Source organism: Fibroporia radiculosa, assembly GCF_000313525.1.
Source record: "Fibroporia radiculosa TFFH 294 genomic supercontigs, scaffold2537, whole genome shotgun sequence".
In the NCBI taxonomy this organism is placed as follows: Eukaryota; Fungi; Basidiomycota; class Agaricomycetes; order Polyporales; family Fibroporiaceae; genus Fibroporia; species Fibroporia radiculosa.
Window position 1 is genome coordinate 6,025 of NW_012133354.1, and position 15,617 is coordinate 21,641.

A 15,617-nucleotide genomic window follows, 5' to 3' on the forward strand; every position below is an offset into this window, starting at 1 on the left:
CGTGCACCTCATTTAGTACGGTCGGTAACCGTGCCCATGCCTGCTCCGCCCGCTGAGCCCCCCTCACCAAGACTAACGCGTACTCGCACGACGCCCAATCGAGCACACTACGAGAAGAATCGCAGTCGATCGAGACAGGCGTCTGGCGGGTCGTCTAGACCGACATCATCTAAGGGCACACAGGATTCTAACAATCCTAGTGAGCGCGAAGTCAGGAAGATGAAGAGCGCGGGTGAATTGCGGCGGAATCACCCCCAGTTGCCACAACCCCCCTCCAAGTCTGCGGCCCCGTCACCTCAGCGAGTAGCCATGTCGGAATACGTTACATCCGCGTCAAGTTCCAATTTATTGGATGTCGCCACTTCCCGTGATAGCCAGGTTTTGCCGAAGCGTTTTGCCAGTCTTGGTGTGGCCGCTGGTCCATCGTCTCCCAATCATAGCCGGCCAAGGCTGACGATGGACAATAGCTTTTGGGATAGTACGCCCGGTGAGGAGGACGGTGAAGAGGATGTTCTTGGTAAGCCAATGCCTAGGAGGGCAACTCTGTCGCGAGACCACCCACAGGCACCACAAATAGATCAAGACAATGCCCTTGCCCAGCTCCCGTCTCCACCTCCGAAGGATGAGAAAGACAAGAGTCGCCGCTGGGGGTTCTTGAAGAAGATGTCGATGGGAAAGATGCGGACAGACTCATCACCGAGAGTACCATCGACCGGTCGGTCCCCAGGTCCTCCCTATCGACAGACTCTGTCTAGGGCGCCGTCCATGACGGGAACGGCGCCAGGAGTTCCGCAAATTGACGTTCGCATTTCGACCACTGGAGCGTTGCTGAATGCCGCCAACCATTCCCTTCCACCGATACCGTCGGATGCACCTCTTCCGGTCTTGACAGAAGCCCCCTCACCGCCACCACCGCAAGTACCGGAGAAGCCATACTTGGACGCGCTGAAAATGCCGTCATCACCTTCCAATCTCTTAGCTCCTACGCCAACTCCCCGAGCTACGAAACGCAGGAGTTTCTTACCGATAGACATGTCTCCCATTCCCATTCCAACCCCATCGACATTTGTTCGTGATGTTGTTGCTTCAGGAAGCAGCGAAGATCTGGAAGAGGTTCACAAACCGGCCCTCGATCCTGTTGTTCTGCAGAAGGAAGCCCTGGAGCAGATGCAGCGGCGGGAAGAAGAGAGGATCCACGAGGCTCGTGTTCGCGCGCTGCGTTCGGTCATGGCGTACCTCCGCGATATGCATGACCTTGGATTGACGTATGCCAACGTTACTCCTGTGGATCCACTGGGTGGTATACGATCACGGCGTCCCACCGTAGTCGAGAGCCGACTTCCGTCAGACACTTCCCTAGGGTCTGTGGTCTCTGTTTCATCTACTCCGTCTCGGCCTGGTTCCACGGCTCAGTTGCGATCTTCCGAGTCTTGGTCAGGCCTACGCACTGGTAGCACTACGCAGACAAACAGTGTTGCCACGACGGACAGTAGCGGATCTGGAGAAGAGCGGAAGCACAAAGATGATAGAGGAAAACGGTCTAAGATCATCCGCGAAATCGTCGAGTATGTACTCGATTTTTTCTTGAATCGTTTCTCTGTCCCCTTATTAATTTTCTGCAGGACCGAACGAACATATGTCAAAGGCCTTCAAGAGCTGGTGGATATTTACATTGATCCTGCGGCTGCGACTGTATCTGGCCTCGGTAACGTTGGCCAAAAGCAGGAGACCGTTGTGCCCGCTGCCGAGCGTAAGGTCGTGTTCAGTGGGCTGGAAGCTCTGTTTAGATTCCACAAGGATAGCTTCTTGCCGGCATTGGAAAGAGCATCTGCTTCTCTTTTAGTCTCGTCTGAAGAACTGGCCGCGAAGGATGCTGATGGCTACCTGTCCTTGGACGTAGCTATGAAAGTTGCCCAGATTTTTGTCTCGCATGCAGCGTTCATGAAGATGTATTCAACTTATATAAAGTAAGCTTCGCCCGTGTTCCCGATTTGAATCGGCTGACCATTCCGTTCCAAAGCAACTTTGACAATTCTGTGCAGAGGATCAAAATGTGGACGTTAGACAGGCCGCCGACGTCGTCCGGACAGACACTCTCGCCTTCGTCAAGTAGTGCCCAGCTTGCGGGTTTAGGGATCTCGATGTCGAGTATCAGCGTTCCCGGTGCTCTGCAGGACAGTGCTGCCATTCAAGCAAGCACGGCGGTATTGACATCGAGTCAACGGAAACGCATCAAAAACTATTTAAAGCGGTGTCGCCTTAACCCTCGTCACTCGCAGTTGAATCTGGAAGGATATCTTCTTCTGCCAGTTCAACGTATCCCCCGCTATCGCCTGCTGGTAGGTCTTTGACGCACGCGTGTGGTGGAAGGATTGCTTACCAGTGTAACAGCTAGAAGAGCTTGTCAGGAGTAGCCCTCCCATGTACGACTATGTGGACGATCCTCTGGAGCGGGCACTGGCGGAGATTTCTTCGCTAGCCAACAACATGAACGAAGGCAAGCGTGAGTCAGAGTCTCGGAGACGGCTTGTGCAGTGGCAGGCGCGGATTCGGGGCAAGTTTCCGAGTCCTCTCGTTCAGCCACATCGGTCAGTGGTGCCACACTATTTGAGATAGACAGAGATCTCATGTCCTCTTAGACGACTGATCATGGATGGACCTCTGCATCTGACCCGAGTTGTCCGAAAGGCAACAGTGTCCTTTGAAGTGATCGATGCCCAGGGAGATACTTCTGAAGTCCAAGTAGAATGCTTGTCACCTGAGCTGACTCCTCGCTCCTTGATCGGCATTTTATGCAACGACCTTCTAGTGTTATGCCGAGACCCATCTGAAGGGCAGGATCCCGGTTGTGCGGTGGATCTATGGGCCGTGCTACGAATGCAAACATTGCCCCAGCCAGCAAGTATTGTCCATGGCAATGGTCAGATGCCTTCGCTACCTCCTGTCAGAAAGCGCGCATTTCTAACCGTCTCATATAGCCCTTCGTTTAGTGGACAACAAGGCGATCTTATATTTTGATGCACCGTCAACATCTGACGCACTGACATGGTTTAGAGGTAATGTTGCCGCCCCCATTGGTTGCGAAGATGAATTCTAATGGTGGGACTCGCGAATAGCCATCAACCTTCACATTCCCGCTTCAAAAGCATAGTGGCTTTTTGTAAAACCTGTTATGATACCACCCAGTTGTCACATTTCTTCGTTGCACTAACCAGTTGCGTTGTGGTTTGCTCCTAATTTGGATCCATCTGTCTGTCGCTTCGTTCCCATCTACGACGTTCTTTCACTGTATTCCTGACATCATGGCCGACTCTTGTGTTCGTATTCTAGGCATTGCACTATATTGCATGACCCATGGCGTCTCGCGTTGTTACCGCAGTAGAGTAGAGAATGTACATGGGCTGGCATCTAATCAAAGCGGAACTTGCCCCCAATGTCGAGTCAGAGATTATCTCATCGGCGGCTTATCTGATAACTCAGCGGAGCTGGTGACGCTGTCGGTCCGGCACGACTTGCTCTCGCATCCTCGCGGCCGAACATAAAACCCCGTCGACTTCACCCTCATCTCCGTCTGGCCAGCCCTCCGACGTCCTCTTCATCCTACGGACGGATTCCTGATAGATCAACGCTCTAGACATGGACCCCACCTACGCGAAAATGGTCGCTGCCATGACCGGCTCGACCCTTACCGCTCTTACGAGTGAGTGTTGTTACCTCTCAGCCGTCTCGACTCTAACGACAGTGCCAGTGACCCCGTTTGACGTGGTAAAGACGAGGCTGCAGACACAACCGCCAGCAGTACGCCAGCCCCTCTTTCCTGCACCACCGGCGAACATGTGTTGCCAGCCCTCCAAATCAATGCCCTGCGTACGCCGAATGTCTTCATTGGCACCGGCGTTAGAAGGGCAGACCGTATGCGTGTGGGATCATGGTGTTATGCGCACCGAGAGAATAACGGGCTTTCTTGATGCTGTTCGGCATGTTATGCGGGCGGAGGGCGTGCTGGGACTGTGGAAGGGCGCGGGGACAACGTTGTGAGCGCATTCCTGGCTGCGAGCCTCTGATTTTGTCTCACGTCTCTTTGCACAGAGTCATGGTCATTCCATCTGCCTCGTCCTACATGCTTGCCTACGACCACCTACTGAATGTCACCCTGCCGCCCCTCCTCCCATCAGCCATTGTCCCCCTATGCTCCGGTATGCTCGCACGAACCATGACCAGCACTGTCATGTCCCCCTTGGAGCTTGTCCGGACCAACTTGCAGTCAACACCCCTCTCGCCGGACAATCCCCACACACTGCGTTCCGTCTTGACTTCGGTACGAGGCTTGACACAAGTTCATGGGTTTCAATATCTTTGGAGAGGCCTAGGGCCAACCCTTTGGCGTGACGTTCCATTTAGCGGGCTATACTGGGCAGGATACGAGATCTGCAAGAAGGCGTTTGTGCGAGAGGGCTTCACTGGGCCCCAGGTTGCTTTTGTCAGCGGGGCGATCAGTGGGACGACGGCAGCCTTCTTCACGTCACCATTTGATGTCTTGAAGACACGACAACAGGCGGTCTCGATGCAGAGCGGTGGTCCTAATGCCCCCACCTTCTCTCTTGCATTGCGTATACTTCGGACAGAGGGCATGCGGGCGCTCTACGCGGGTTTCCTTCCTCGAGTGGTCAAGATTGCTCCGGCGTGTGGCATCATGATCTCCTGCTTCGAGGTTCGTGATTCTGTTTCCGCATTTAGATGATGATTAATCCTTTATATGTCTACAGGGTATTGGCAAGTTCCTGGCCAAGCCATAGTTCTGATGTCGGGCTGGAGGATGGTAGACACATTGCCTTATATCCCAGTAATATTGCACGCTATCATTATAATATATCCATGAGTATACATACGACGACGACCAACGATTCAAATCATCTAGACATAACAATAAAATGCTCACTGACATTGTCGGTGTTATCCCAGTCTGTTTAATTGTTTCTTTGCTGTCCCCAGTTTCCGACCCACTCTATCAACATCCATTGTGAGACCATCAAGCTCCTCATTTTGCTCTGCAATCTCGTGCCCAATCGCAACGCCCAAGTGTTTCTGCCTTTGCAGAATTGTGGAGAGTTGCGCCAGCTGTTCATCCTGCTGAACCATCTGCGTGTTTTGGAGTTGCACCAGTCCATGGTCGTCCAGCGGACGTGTTTGCTCCGTTTCCTGCGGTTTCGCAGCGGCGCCGAAGACCCTCGTGACGGGTTGACCGGTCCTAGACGTTGTCTCGAGCAACGCAGCGCGATCCGAGGAGGCGGCAGGGTTCCGCTCAGCCGACGACCCCAGCCCACGGGAAGTCATCCTGGCGACAGTGACCATCTTTGCCAGCTTCTCGCAGTCATCTCGCAAACGCGCGACCATGTCCGTTCGCCGCTGCAGCTCACCCTCGCTCATCCCACTCAAGCCAAGTGTCCGCAGCCCGTCCTCGAACACCCCAACTCGTGTAAGAACACCAGCCAGCTTCTTCTTCGCCTGCACATTCGCCTGATGCGATGCGGAGATGTCGCCGTGGTCGGAAAGAGCGTCACGCTTATTGATGTCTGCTCGGATGTCCCGCACCCGCGCCAGCAAATCCTGGTGCTCGTCAAGCCACGAAGAGGAGGTGAATTGAGATATTGCACCGCCCTCCATTCCATTCTGTTTGCCTACAGGCACACCGAGGAAATCACGAAAGGCGAGGTTCTCGCGCCATCGGTCGTCCCTTGCGCTGAGGATGGCGCGGAGGTAATGCTCGAGGCCTGCTCGACGCTCCTCGAGCAGTGCTGGGCTGCGGGATCTGAAAAGCGAGAACGAGTTCTTGGGTGGGAGCTCGGCAGGCGGGAGGGAACCGGCAGACTTTGTGAGCTCCAGGTGGAGATCGACGAACTCAGAGTAGCGCCTCCACATCTGCCATGAACGAACAGAGGCTTGTATCTCGATGCGATAGACGATGTGCGCCTTGGGCTCTATTCGTTCTTCATAGCCTCGAATGTGGATAGCCTGAATGGCAGACATAGCGATAGAGTGAGCGTGAGGGATGTGGCTCGGATGAATTCCAAGAACGGTAGCAAGAGCTATGTACAGTGCCACAAACAAACAATCGCTATTTCTACTTTACTACTAGAGCACACAACCACAACAATGGCCTCCTGCGGCCGGTATTTGAACAACAATGCTAATGTACAAGAGTCGGTCCGTAAATTCCAGACATATATATGGCTACACGGTCATCCTCTATGAAATCACAGCATTATCATGGACTTCTTGCTTCAACGACGGACTTCTCATCTAAGCTACCTGTTCTCATTCTACCGATGCTGGTGATTCGTCTTGTAACATTGACCTCTCGCCTTCTGATATAGAGGGTTCAGCCTTCAAATCCTCAACCACTGGGGCTGCGATCATTGTAGACTCTCAGTATCGAGAACCGTCCGTGTGCCTATGCCACTCACCGATTGCAGGTTCCCCAATTAAATATCGAAGGACATCGCTGAGAGTGATGATACCCAACAAGCGGCCCTTTTTACCGCCTTTCCGCTCTTCCTCCTGTTACAACATTGGTCAATGGACCAAGCAGACAAAAAAGATGATGATGTACTTCGCCCTCTACGACGACGAGTCGATGCACTCTCCGCTTCTTGATAAGCTGCATCAAGGTCCCAAGAGAATCTGATGCTGTGCAAATCACGACTCCAGGAAAGTCAGGGGACCGTTGATTCAAGGCTTCCGCTATTGTAAGATCCAATGATTGGTATGCACCAAGTCGGACAAGAGTCTACACATTAACACGCAGTATCAGAAACGTCAGCCCGGTCATCGTCTAGCGGTATGACAACGCACGATGACATCGACGGTTTCGTACAAATTGACTACTATACCTTCCTCGTCCACGATTGGTACCGCGGATATACCACGTTCCGAAAACATGTGGACAACGTCAAATACAGGGGTCGACATGGTCGCGGTAGCGATGGGGTGGAAACGATTGTAGCCTTCTGTGGCGTCGCCGTTTGAAAGTGGCAAATCTGACACGTAAGTACCAATGTTCAGCTTCCGCAGGGGAAGATGCAGTTGTTGGATATCTTTTGGGCACTGCGTGGTCGGATGTAGGGTCAGTAGACCAAACAGGTCTCACGAGAAGCGGCACTCACATTGATCGAGATGAATTTGAGTAGACGATATTGTGTGAGTATAGACACTATGACCTCGTGCCCGGTCTCCGCGTCATTGTCGAGCAGTGGCACTCGGCGGGCATGAGTCTGAACCAGTAGCTTCGCCGCGTCGTACAACGGAGACGAGGGATGTTCGCGTAGCATAGGTGGAGTGGCTACACCCAAGCTCCTCTCGATATCTGCAGAAAGGACGACTTACATTCCACAAAGGGGAAGAAGACGTAAAAGAAGCCGCACCTCGCAATGACTCCAGCCGGAAAGTCTCGACATCTTGAGCCGCATTATCGTACGAGGAGAAACGATAGTAGTACTGGATGAGATGAATGATGTCCGAGACGGTGAACATTCCTATGAAACACGATTGTTCACTGTTCCAGAGAGGTGCGGAGACGACGCCTGAGGATATTTGACAAAGATGGTGGTCAGAGTATCTATCGGAAATATCGACTGGAGATGCCCACCATTTGACAGAAGACATTGGAGAGCCTTCCTGACCTCCAGCTTGGAGTCGAGCACGATCAGTCTGAAACTAACTGGGAATGAGTCGTACGAATTGCGCCCCTTGAGGTAGTTTCGAATCGAGTACAAGGCAGCATCGTGAGCTTCTGGGGTGAATGGGGGAAGAAACGAGGGTGCTCTAGGTCGTCTGGCTGAGCCTTTCCGCCTGACTTTGGGCGAAGAATTGGGTGTAAGCGTGGCGTTCATGTTGGGCAAGCCACCATTCCGCGCGAGTTTGGTCGACTTGAGGCGAGCGTGCGGGCTGCCCCACGCTGACTAAGCCGCCGACGCTGTCCGGAGCGGCCGGACCTGCCGGGCTTGACGGCGCCGACCGTGACGGGCGGGCTCACGCTGCGACTTGGGCGTATCGGTTCAGGCTGTCCCCTTCCCACCACATCCAGTGCTACCATCCCCTTCTCTCACTTACTAACCGTCCCCTTCTCCCTTCTTTCGCCAGACGATGGGCACCGACGCCCCACACACCGGCCAGCTTGACCAGCAAGGCTGGGGTGAAACATTCTTCGTGGGCGCGGAGGTCCTCCGCCGTTCCCTCAGCAGCTCTGCATCTGCGCTTGAGATGCCTGACGACCAACCTCCCCCCAGCAGGGGCTCCCGCGATGCGTTCTATATCCTCCTACCGCTGCTCATTGTGCTATCCACGTTTCTCTTTCTTCTCCTCGTCTTCCTGGTATGCGTCATTCTCCTCCGTAGGCGCCGCGGCATCATGTTGCGAGACAGTGACGGTCCGATAGACATGAGCCGTGAGGACCTCGTCGAGGGGGAGGGTGGGTTTGAAGGCGTCGAGTCTCGCTGGCTTGAGACTGTTTCTGAAGTGGAACGCAGGTCCTACTCGCGCGCAAAGGGTGGGTTGAGCTACATTTGCACGTAATGACAACTAACATCAGCATCGTTCATTGCAACAGAGTACCAGTTGCAGTATCCTCCTAATTCCATGCCAACTGATATCACTCTGTCTCAATTCCTCTCCATCCAGGAGAAAGGTGTCTCTGCATGGTCATTTGAGCCAGATTTCGAGGCTATGAACTCTGTCCTAGTGCATGCGCGTACAGAGATTACATTCCTTCCCGATCCGTCATCAGCGACTTCAGTACAGTCCAATTTGCCTTTACCAAAGCTTAACGAAGTGTACTATTGGGAGGTGAAGATGTTCGATCTGCCCGAGCTAACTAATGTCGCCGTCGGTCTCGCTACCAAACCCTATCCCTCATTCCGACTACCTGGTCTTTGCCGATACTCAGTGGCATACCATTCGAACGGTGACAAGTCACACAATTTCCCATTTACTGCGACATCTTGCGGTTCACAGCTCAAGGAGGGTGATGTCCTTGGGGTCGGTTATCGACCTCGCACTGGGACAGTATTCTTCACGAAGAATGGGCGAAAAATGGAGGATGCTTTTATCGGCTTGAACAGTTGGAACTTATTCCCCACTGTTGGCGCCGATGGTCCTTGTAGCGTTCACGTCAATCTGGGCCAGTCAGGCTTCGTATTCATCGAGGCTAACGTGAAGAGGTGGGGTCTCGCCCCGAGCGTCGGAACTCTTGCACCCCCACCTCCCTATGGTAGTGAGCGCGGTAGCCTTCTCCTTGCCGCGGGAGGAGACATCATCCCGATACAGAGTGGTCTTACCTCTCCTCAAAGCCCTCCGCCAGGATCATCTCGTTCGAGACGTTCTCATCGGTCACGGAGACCGAGAAGCACGCTATCTACTGTCACTCCATTGGCTACCACGCCTCAGCAAAGCAGTCCATTGATGTCGCATTCTCCTCCTGAGACGCCTCCTCCACCGATCACGCCCATTGAAGAGGAAGGGGAGAGCAGCTGTCAGACAACAGCATCGAGGAGGTACATATCACCCACTGATATGCCCTTTCATACACCTCCTAATGCTAACATCCCTTCTTCGCCGACACAAAGCGCCGAGACTGCTGGGATTTCTGCAGCTGACGGCGAAGGCGAGTGGTCCTCCGATTCAGGCTCCTCGCGGACTTCTCGGTCGACTTCCCGCGATGCCACGCGCGTAGGTGCGAACCAGTTCAACCTGCCTCGCCCCCAGCCTTTCACGATGACTCATCCGCGTACGGGTTCGCGCTCTTCGCACTTAGGTTCGGAACTTGCTATTCATGTTCATCCGCCCCCAGATTCCCCACTGAGTCCTGAGCCCCCCACTCCCGATTTGCGCGACATTCGCCTTCAGGCGTTAGCCTCCCCGAGCTCTTCTGCCGTTGCCGGAAGCACTCAGGAGGGGAGCTATGGGCAAATGCCAGTGGGTTCAGTAGGCGGGCTCTCGGTTGCGGATCATGAACCACCTGCGTACTCGCCGCTTGATGCCTATGCGTATTCGGAAGGGGTACAAATCGACTTGCCGGCAGAGATGATTGCAGCCGCATTAGAGAGAGGGACGATTCCAGCGAACATGATTGGTAGCATGGCGCCGTCGCGTTCTGATCGACATCGGAATCGGAGAGAACGGCGACGAGTAGACGGTTGAAGGGATGGAAAGCCTGATCATGGACGGTCAGTTCTTGCTTATTGTATCGATATTGAGATGCGGCTCAGTGTACGCGGGCTTTGGCAGTTGGACGGACGAGGAGGACTCGGCACATAGTGTAGTATCTGTTGTCTGATGTTGTTACACCATTATTCTATCACGATATTTGAATGCATTCATCGCCTCTGTACATACATATATGACGAGTGGACATTCGGGAGTGGACGGAAGGGAGCGGGACTGACAGCTCAGTTGAGCTGAGCCTGCCCTGAAGAGGTGGTCCGTGCGCAGGGGGGGAAAGTACAAGAGGAGAGGTGCGGCCACCCGAATTCTTCATACTTACCTTGATGGCACATTCCCCTTCATGTACCCGGGAGTGTGGGCCGTGGGGGCCTCTCATAGCACGGCGACCTTGTCCCCAGGGGGAATCTACGGTTTGTATGGGCTCCGGCTCATGCACCGTCTCAATATTTTCCTGTCCCGCTTCGGCCCTCGGGCTGGGCGGGCCATCTTTTTTGTCCTCGCGCCCTCTTAACCCTAACCCCAGTGCCCGCCCTGAATACAATTGTTTGTATGTGCTCCTTATTACTTCTCAACCTCGACCTCTGGCTCTGGCTCTACAGCCTCTAGCAAACCCTGCTCTCTGCACACAACCTCTTCTTCCTTTTTCTCTGGGTCCATGGTTGTTGTGTAAGTGTTGTGCTCCCGCCGTGCCTTCCGCTCCTTCTCTTTTTGTTGCAACCGTCTCCCGAAGAACCAGATTATGAGACCCACCAGGAAGAGCACACTCCCGATGACGGTCATTACGATGAGGCTGCGGGCCGAGCTCGCTGGGTACGGGCTTTGAGCGAGTGATGCCTGTGGACTAGGCTGTGGTGGATTTACTGTGATGCCAATGACAGGCCCAGGCCCGCAGCCAGAATGTCCGGGAGGGCAGAAGTCGTCTCGGCGAGGAAGAGAAGAGTCCAGGAGGTACATGATGAATGTTAACTTTGCTGTGAGAAGCTTGATGTATGTCGCAGATGAGAGGAATCTCCGATAGTCAGAGGGATATTGGCCCCAAATACTCTGTAAGTGCGGTCATCCGCTATGAGGCTGACAATACATCATGAGTTGTATCTAGCTGCTGCGTTACATGGCTTTTGAAGCCTCGAGGATTGTTACAGGTCTACTTGTACTATTTCCATCTTTTTCCTTCTCCAGTTTATGGTTATCGCGTATTACGGCTCGAGCCGCTTGGGGTCCCTCGGGAAGAGCGACGCACGGCGGATGTTATTCAGCTTCAAGAACAACATGAGCACTCGCTCAAGTCCGATTCCTCCTCCACCGTGGGGCGGACATCCCATCTTGAACGCGTCCAAGTAGGGGGCCATCGAAGCGGGGTCTACTCCCTTTGCACGCATCTTCTCGGCAAGTAGCGTAGGGTCATGTATACGTTGCGCCCCAGAAAGAATTTCCTCTCCGCGCATGAAGAAGTCATATGAGTTGGAGAGCGTCTAGGGTGGAAATATCTAGTTCAGAACAAGAATCCTGGGAAGGTAGTGAGCAAACGCACCGGGTCGTCGGGGTCGGGCATGGTATAGAATGGACGAAGTTCCATGGGAAACTTGTCGATAATGAAGTAGTCAGTGTCGTATTTTTCCCGGACGATACGTCCCAGTCGCTTCTCATTCTCCGTGCTGCATTATGCTGATCTTCAATTCCGTCGAGTCACCATGCAAGTCAGCCCACTCACTTGATGTCATCGAGAGACTCCCTCGAAACACCATCCTCCACGAGCAAGTCTACCGCCTCTTTGAAGCTCATCTTGAGGGTTCCCTCAGGACCTTCTCTCCACTTGAACTCGTCCGCAGGGAACTGTTTCCGCACTGTTTCGATCTCTTTTGCATACTTCTGCTTCAGACTGCGGAACATGTGCAAGAAGAGCGCGTCGAGTAGCTCCATTACCTCATGGTAATGTTCCTCGATAGACATTTCAAGATCAAGGCCGATGAACTCCGTCATGTGGCGGTGAGTGTTTGAGTCTTCCGCACGGAAAACCGGCCCAATCTCGTAGACACGCTCAAAGTCCGCCGCTATGGCCATTTGTTTCGCAAGCTGGGGCGATTGCGCCAAGAATGCATTTCCTGAAGGGACAGGTTGAGTCTAATGTGCGGGATGCCGGCGGATCTACGTGACGTACCTTTGAAGTAGCTGACTTTGAAGACAGACGCGCCCGATTCAGTAGCGGCACCTTGCAGTTTTGGACTATGAATCTCTGTGAAACCCTGTGCATCAAGATGCTCGCGAAATAGATGGCTTATAGCGTGTTGCAGTTTAAATACGGCTTGGTTGGTTTGTGTCTTCAATAACGGTATCAGTGAGAGCCATGGCGGAGAACGAACAAGTCACCAACCCGCAAGTCAACGACGCGATTGTTTAGACGGGTATCGAGAAGCACCCTCTTGTACTGTACGTCCTCGCCGGTCTCTATTTCCGTTTCTGGGCGGGCAGCATCTTCTACACTGAAAGGTAAGACACTTTCAATGCCCGATACTAAGTGAATCTGTATGTTCATTCAGCTACGCATGAGAAGCTTAGACATCGCTTCGACTCACTTGCGTAATATGAATCTCCACATCGCTTACGGTGGCACTTTTGATAGGTTCTGGCGTCTTCTTCGCGATACCCTCAACGAGCACGATACTTTCCATCTGCAGACTACCGGCCCACTTCGCCATCTGCTTGCTGACCTTGCCCGGCGCAACCGTGAGCAGCGCTTGCACAGAATCGGTGCGTTGGCGCAAATTGAAGAAGACCATCTTACTCCCCTGCATACGCGATGTCTGCACGCGGGCTCGCAGTAGGACCTGCGTACCATCCATGTCAGGTGTGAGAGTAGTGATGTCAATACGGGAGCGTCGCGGACGAGACTGTGATTGATTGAGGGGGAGTTTTCCGTAGTACTCGGTCGAAAAGTCCTGGAAGGAAGGAAGGCTTTAGATTTCTGGGAACTATGATAGATGAGAAGATGCGGTATGTGGTGTCCAAGGATGCGCAAAATGTATACAAACTGACAACTTCTGCAGCAGCTTTCTGCGCCTCAAGTTCTGCTTGTTTAGCGGCTTTCTCAGCAGCCTTCTTCGCCTTTTCCGCCTCCTTGGCGCGTTTCTTCAACTCACTCTTGGACGGACCCTTGGAAACATCACCGCCCTCCTCATTGCTATGATGAAAGATAAAATCAGCGCCATGTTATCGAAGACCTTAGACCGCGGCACTACTACACTTACGGATTAACTTGAGGTGCCTCAATATCAGCCATGTTGTGATGTTTGGTCAATTCAGGAAAGATACAGACAGCTTATATCCTGCAGCAAACTTATCAGGGCTGGCTCGATTGCGCAAGGTGCAGAAGAGCAGGCTGGAGCCCGGAGACCTGGACTTGCCCCTGGTCCTTCGTGGTCGAGTCAGGGCGAGTCTCAAGGTCTTTTCGGATTATCGATGGGGAGACGCTGGGATAGGGTTAGGGTTTTGCCTAACCATACCTCGGAGTGTCGCCGGAAGCCGGAGCGTCGCCGGACGGGGACTCGGCACGTCGCCGCTCTAGCTCCGGGGCTCGGGTCCTCATATACATGCCTGCTGGCAACGCTCCGAGTCTGCACGACCGACTACTACTTCTCCTCCTCACCTCCCTCAATCTCATACCCTCACCAAAATGCAGGCCATTGCTCGCCCTCTCGCACGCGCTGCTCCCAAGCAGATCCGCTGTGCTGCTGCACTCTCGACCTGGTCTGCCGTGCCCGCAGGTCCTCCGGATCCCATTCTGGGTATGTTCTCTTCTTCCGATGCGCCGAGCGTATTGTATTCTCGCACGGACTATGCGATCGTGGCCATGGTTAATAATATACACTGAGTAGTATCTCAGTCGTTCACGCGCATACATTCTACGCGGCTGCCTACCGATGATCCTCCGGAGTATTAATCGTGGATCCCTATCTTCGTAGGTGTATCCGAGGCCTTCAAGGCCGACCAGGATTCTAAAAAGATCAATCTGGGTGTGGGCGCATACCGTGACGGCAACGGCAAGCCGTACGTTCTTAGCAGCGTAAAGAAGGCCGAGGAGTACCTCAGCGCCGCCAACCCAGACAAAGAGTACTTGCCTATTAGCGGCCTGCCAGAGTTTACGAAGGCCGCTGCGAAGCTTGCGTACGGCGGGGACAGCGCACCCCTCAGCGCGAACTCGGTATGTAGTTCACTGTCTACTACATATATGACGGGGTTGTCTGATCAAATCGTGTTCATGATGTACAGGTTGCCGTTGTCCAGTCGATTTCGGGTACTGGCGCCCTCCGTATTGGAGGTGCCTTCTTCCAGCGATTTTTCCCTCATGCGAAAACGATTTACATACCCAATCCGTCATGGGGAAACCACACGTCCGTCTTCCGTGATTCGGGTTTGGAAGTCAAGCAGTACCGATACTTCGACAAGAAGACTGTAGGGCTTGACTTTGAGGGAATGAAGGCGGATCTCAAGGTGAGGATGTCTGAACCAACGCCAGTCTTTGTTTAGAGTCTGATTCCGTGTAAACTCAGAGCATGCCTGCAAATTCGCTCGTTCTTCTTCATGCTTGTGCTCACAATCCGACTGGCGTCGACCCCACGCCGGAGCAGTGGGTTGAGCTTTCTGACATTGTCGCAGAGAAATCACTCTTCCCCTTCTTTGACATGGCATACCAGGGCTTTGCGTCCGGGGACTTTACTCGTGACGCCTTCGGAGTACGTCACTTCGTTTCCGCGGGTCACCAAGTCGCTCTTTCGCAGTCATTCGCAAAGAACATGGGACTCTATGGCGAACGTGTCGGTGCATTCTCGCTAGTTGCCGCAGATGAGGAAGAGAAGAAGCGCTTGGAGAGCCAGCTGAAGATCGTGATTCGTCCGATGTACTCCAACCCTCCGCTGCATGGGGCTCGTATTGCGAGCACGATTCTCAACAACGCTGAATTGTACAAGGAGTGGGAAGGGGAAGTGAAAGGAATGGCCGATCGAATTATATCTATGCGCGAGCGGCTGTACGACAATCTAGTTTCTCTGAACACTCCTGGCCAGTGGGGGCACATCAAGAGCCAGATTGGCATGTTCAGGTGTGCTTCACTCCACTATAAGTTGTTATTGAGCTAAATTTTGAGGATGACGGATTAGCTTTACGGGTCTGACGACTCCGCAAACCAAGGTGCTCGCGGAGAAGGCGCACATCTACATGACTGCTGACGGGCGAATTTCGATGGCGGGTCTGAACTCGCACAACATTGATTACTTCTCGGAGAGCGTGAGCAAAGCTGTGAAGGGCGAGCTCTAGGTGGACGTCCGTGATTATGGACTTATTACACCCTTGAGTGCCTGAGATATAGTAATGGGATTTGATTGTAGAGTAGTAGACGATTGTCT

General features: G+C 53.4%; 8 protein-coding genes across 8 annotated transcripts; 4 read left to right on the forward strand and 4 right to left on the reverse strand.

The window, feature by feature from the left end:
- Window positions 1-36: 36 nt before the first annotated feature.
- Window positions 37-3,097, forward strand: FIBRA_04009 (uncharacterized protein; the record flags this gene model as incomplete). The annotated part of the gene is made up of 6 exons (XM_012325829.1): window positions 37-1,565; window positions 1,623-1,967; window positions 2,021-2,339; window positions 2,392-2,588; window positions 2,640-2,920; window positions 2,979-3,097. 6 exons carry the CDS (start codon window positions 37-39, stop codon window positions 3,095-3,097), a joined length of 2,790 nt encoding a protein of 929 aa, XP_012181219.1.
- Window positions 3,098-3,636: 539 nt separating this feature from the next.
- FIBRA_04010 (uncharacterized protein) lies at window positions 3,637-4,796 on the forward strand (the record flags this gene model as incomplete). The annotated part of the gene is made up of 4 exons (XM_012325830.1): window positions 3,637-3,700; window positions 3,749-4,034; window positions 4,090-4,711; window positions 4,767-4,796. The coding sequence occupies 4 exons, from the start codon at window positions 3,637-3,639 to the stop codon at window positions 4,794-4,796; spliced, it is 1,002 nt and encodes a 333-aa protein (XP_012181220.1).
- Window positions 4,797-4,953: 157 nt separating this feature from the next.
- FIBRA_04011 (uncharacterized protein) lies at window positions 4,954-6,027 on the reverse strand (the record flags this gene model as incomplete). The annotated part of the gene is made up of 1 exon (XM_012325831.1): window positions 4,954-6,027. One exon carries the CDS (start codon window positions 6,025-6,027, stop codon window positions 4,954-4,956), a length of 1,074 nt encoding a protein of 357 aa, XP_012181221.1.
- A 288-nt stretch (window positions 6,028-6,315) lies between these two features.
- FIBRA_04012 (uncharacterized protein) lies at window positions 6,316-7,889 on the reverse strand (the record flags this gene model as incomplete). Its single annotated transcript, XM_012325832.1, has 7 exons — window positions 6,316-6,407; window positions 6,465-6,558; window positions 6,611-6,787; window positions 6,853-7,104; window positions 7,164-7,363; window positions 7,422-7,580; window positions 7,646-7,889. The coding sequence occupies 7 exons, from the start codon at window positions 7,887-7,889 to the stop codon at window positions 6,316-6,318; spliced, it is 1,218 nt and encodes a 405-aa protein (XP_012181222.1).
- Window positions 7,890-8,142: 253 nt separating this feature from the next.
- On the forward strand, window positions 8,143-10,194 carry FIBRA_04013 (uncharacterized protein; the record flags this gene model as incomplete). The annotated part of the gene is made up of 2 exons (XM_012325833.1): window positions 8,143-8,545; window positions 8,606-10,194. The coding sequence occupies 2 exons, from the start codon at window positions 8,143-8,145 to the stop codon at window positions 10,192-10,194; spliced, it is 1,992 nt and encodes a 663-aa protein (XP_012181223.1).
- A 585-nt stretch (window positions 10,195-10,779) lies between these two features.
- FIBRA_04014 (uncharacterized protein) lies at window positions 10,780-11,172 on the reverse strand (the record flags this gene model as incomplete). Its single annotated transcript, XM_012325834.1, has 1 exon — window positions 10,780-11,172. One exon carries the CDS (start codon window positions 11,170-11,172, stop codon window positions 10,780-10,782), a length of 393 nt encoding a protein of 130 aa, XP_012181224.1.
- A 242-nt stretch (window positions 11,173-11,414) lies between these two features.
- Window positions 11,415-13,495, reverse strand: FIBRA_04015 (uncharacterized protein; the record flags this gene model as incomplete). Its single annotated transcript, XM_012325835.1, has 8 exons — window positions 11,415-11,690; window positions 11,750-11,873; window positions 11,930-12,320; window positions 12,377-12,536; window positions 12,590-12,739; window positions 12,792-13,154; window positions 13,252-13,396; window positions 13,464-13,495. 8 exons carry the CDS (start codon window positions 13,493-13,495, stop codon window positions 11,415-11,417), a joined length of 1,641 nt encoding a protein of 546 aa, XP_012181225.1.
- A 393-nt stretch (window positions 13,496-13,888) lies between these two features.
- FIBRA_04016 (uncharacterized protein) lies at window positions 13,889-15,528 on the forward strand (the record flags this gene model as incomplete). Its single annotated transcript, XM_012325836.1, has 5 exons — window positions 13,889-14,000; window positions 14,178-14,416; window positions 14,485-14,706; window positions 14,766-15,307; window positions 15,372-15,528. The coding sequence occupies 5 exons, from the start codon at window positions 13,889-13,891 to the stop codon at window positions 15,526-15,528; spliced, it is 1,272 nt and encodes a 423-aa protein (XP_012181226.1).
- Window positions 15,529-15,617: the final 89 nt, after the last annotated feature.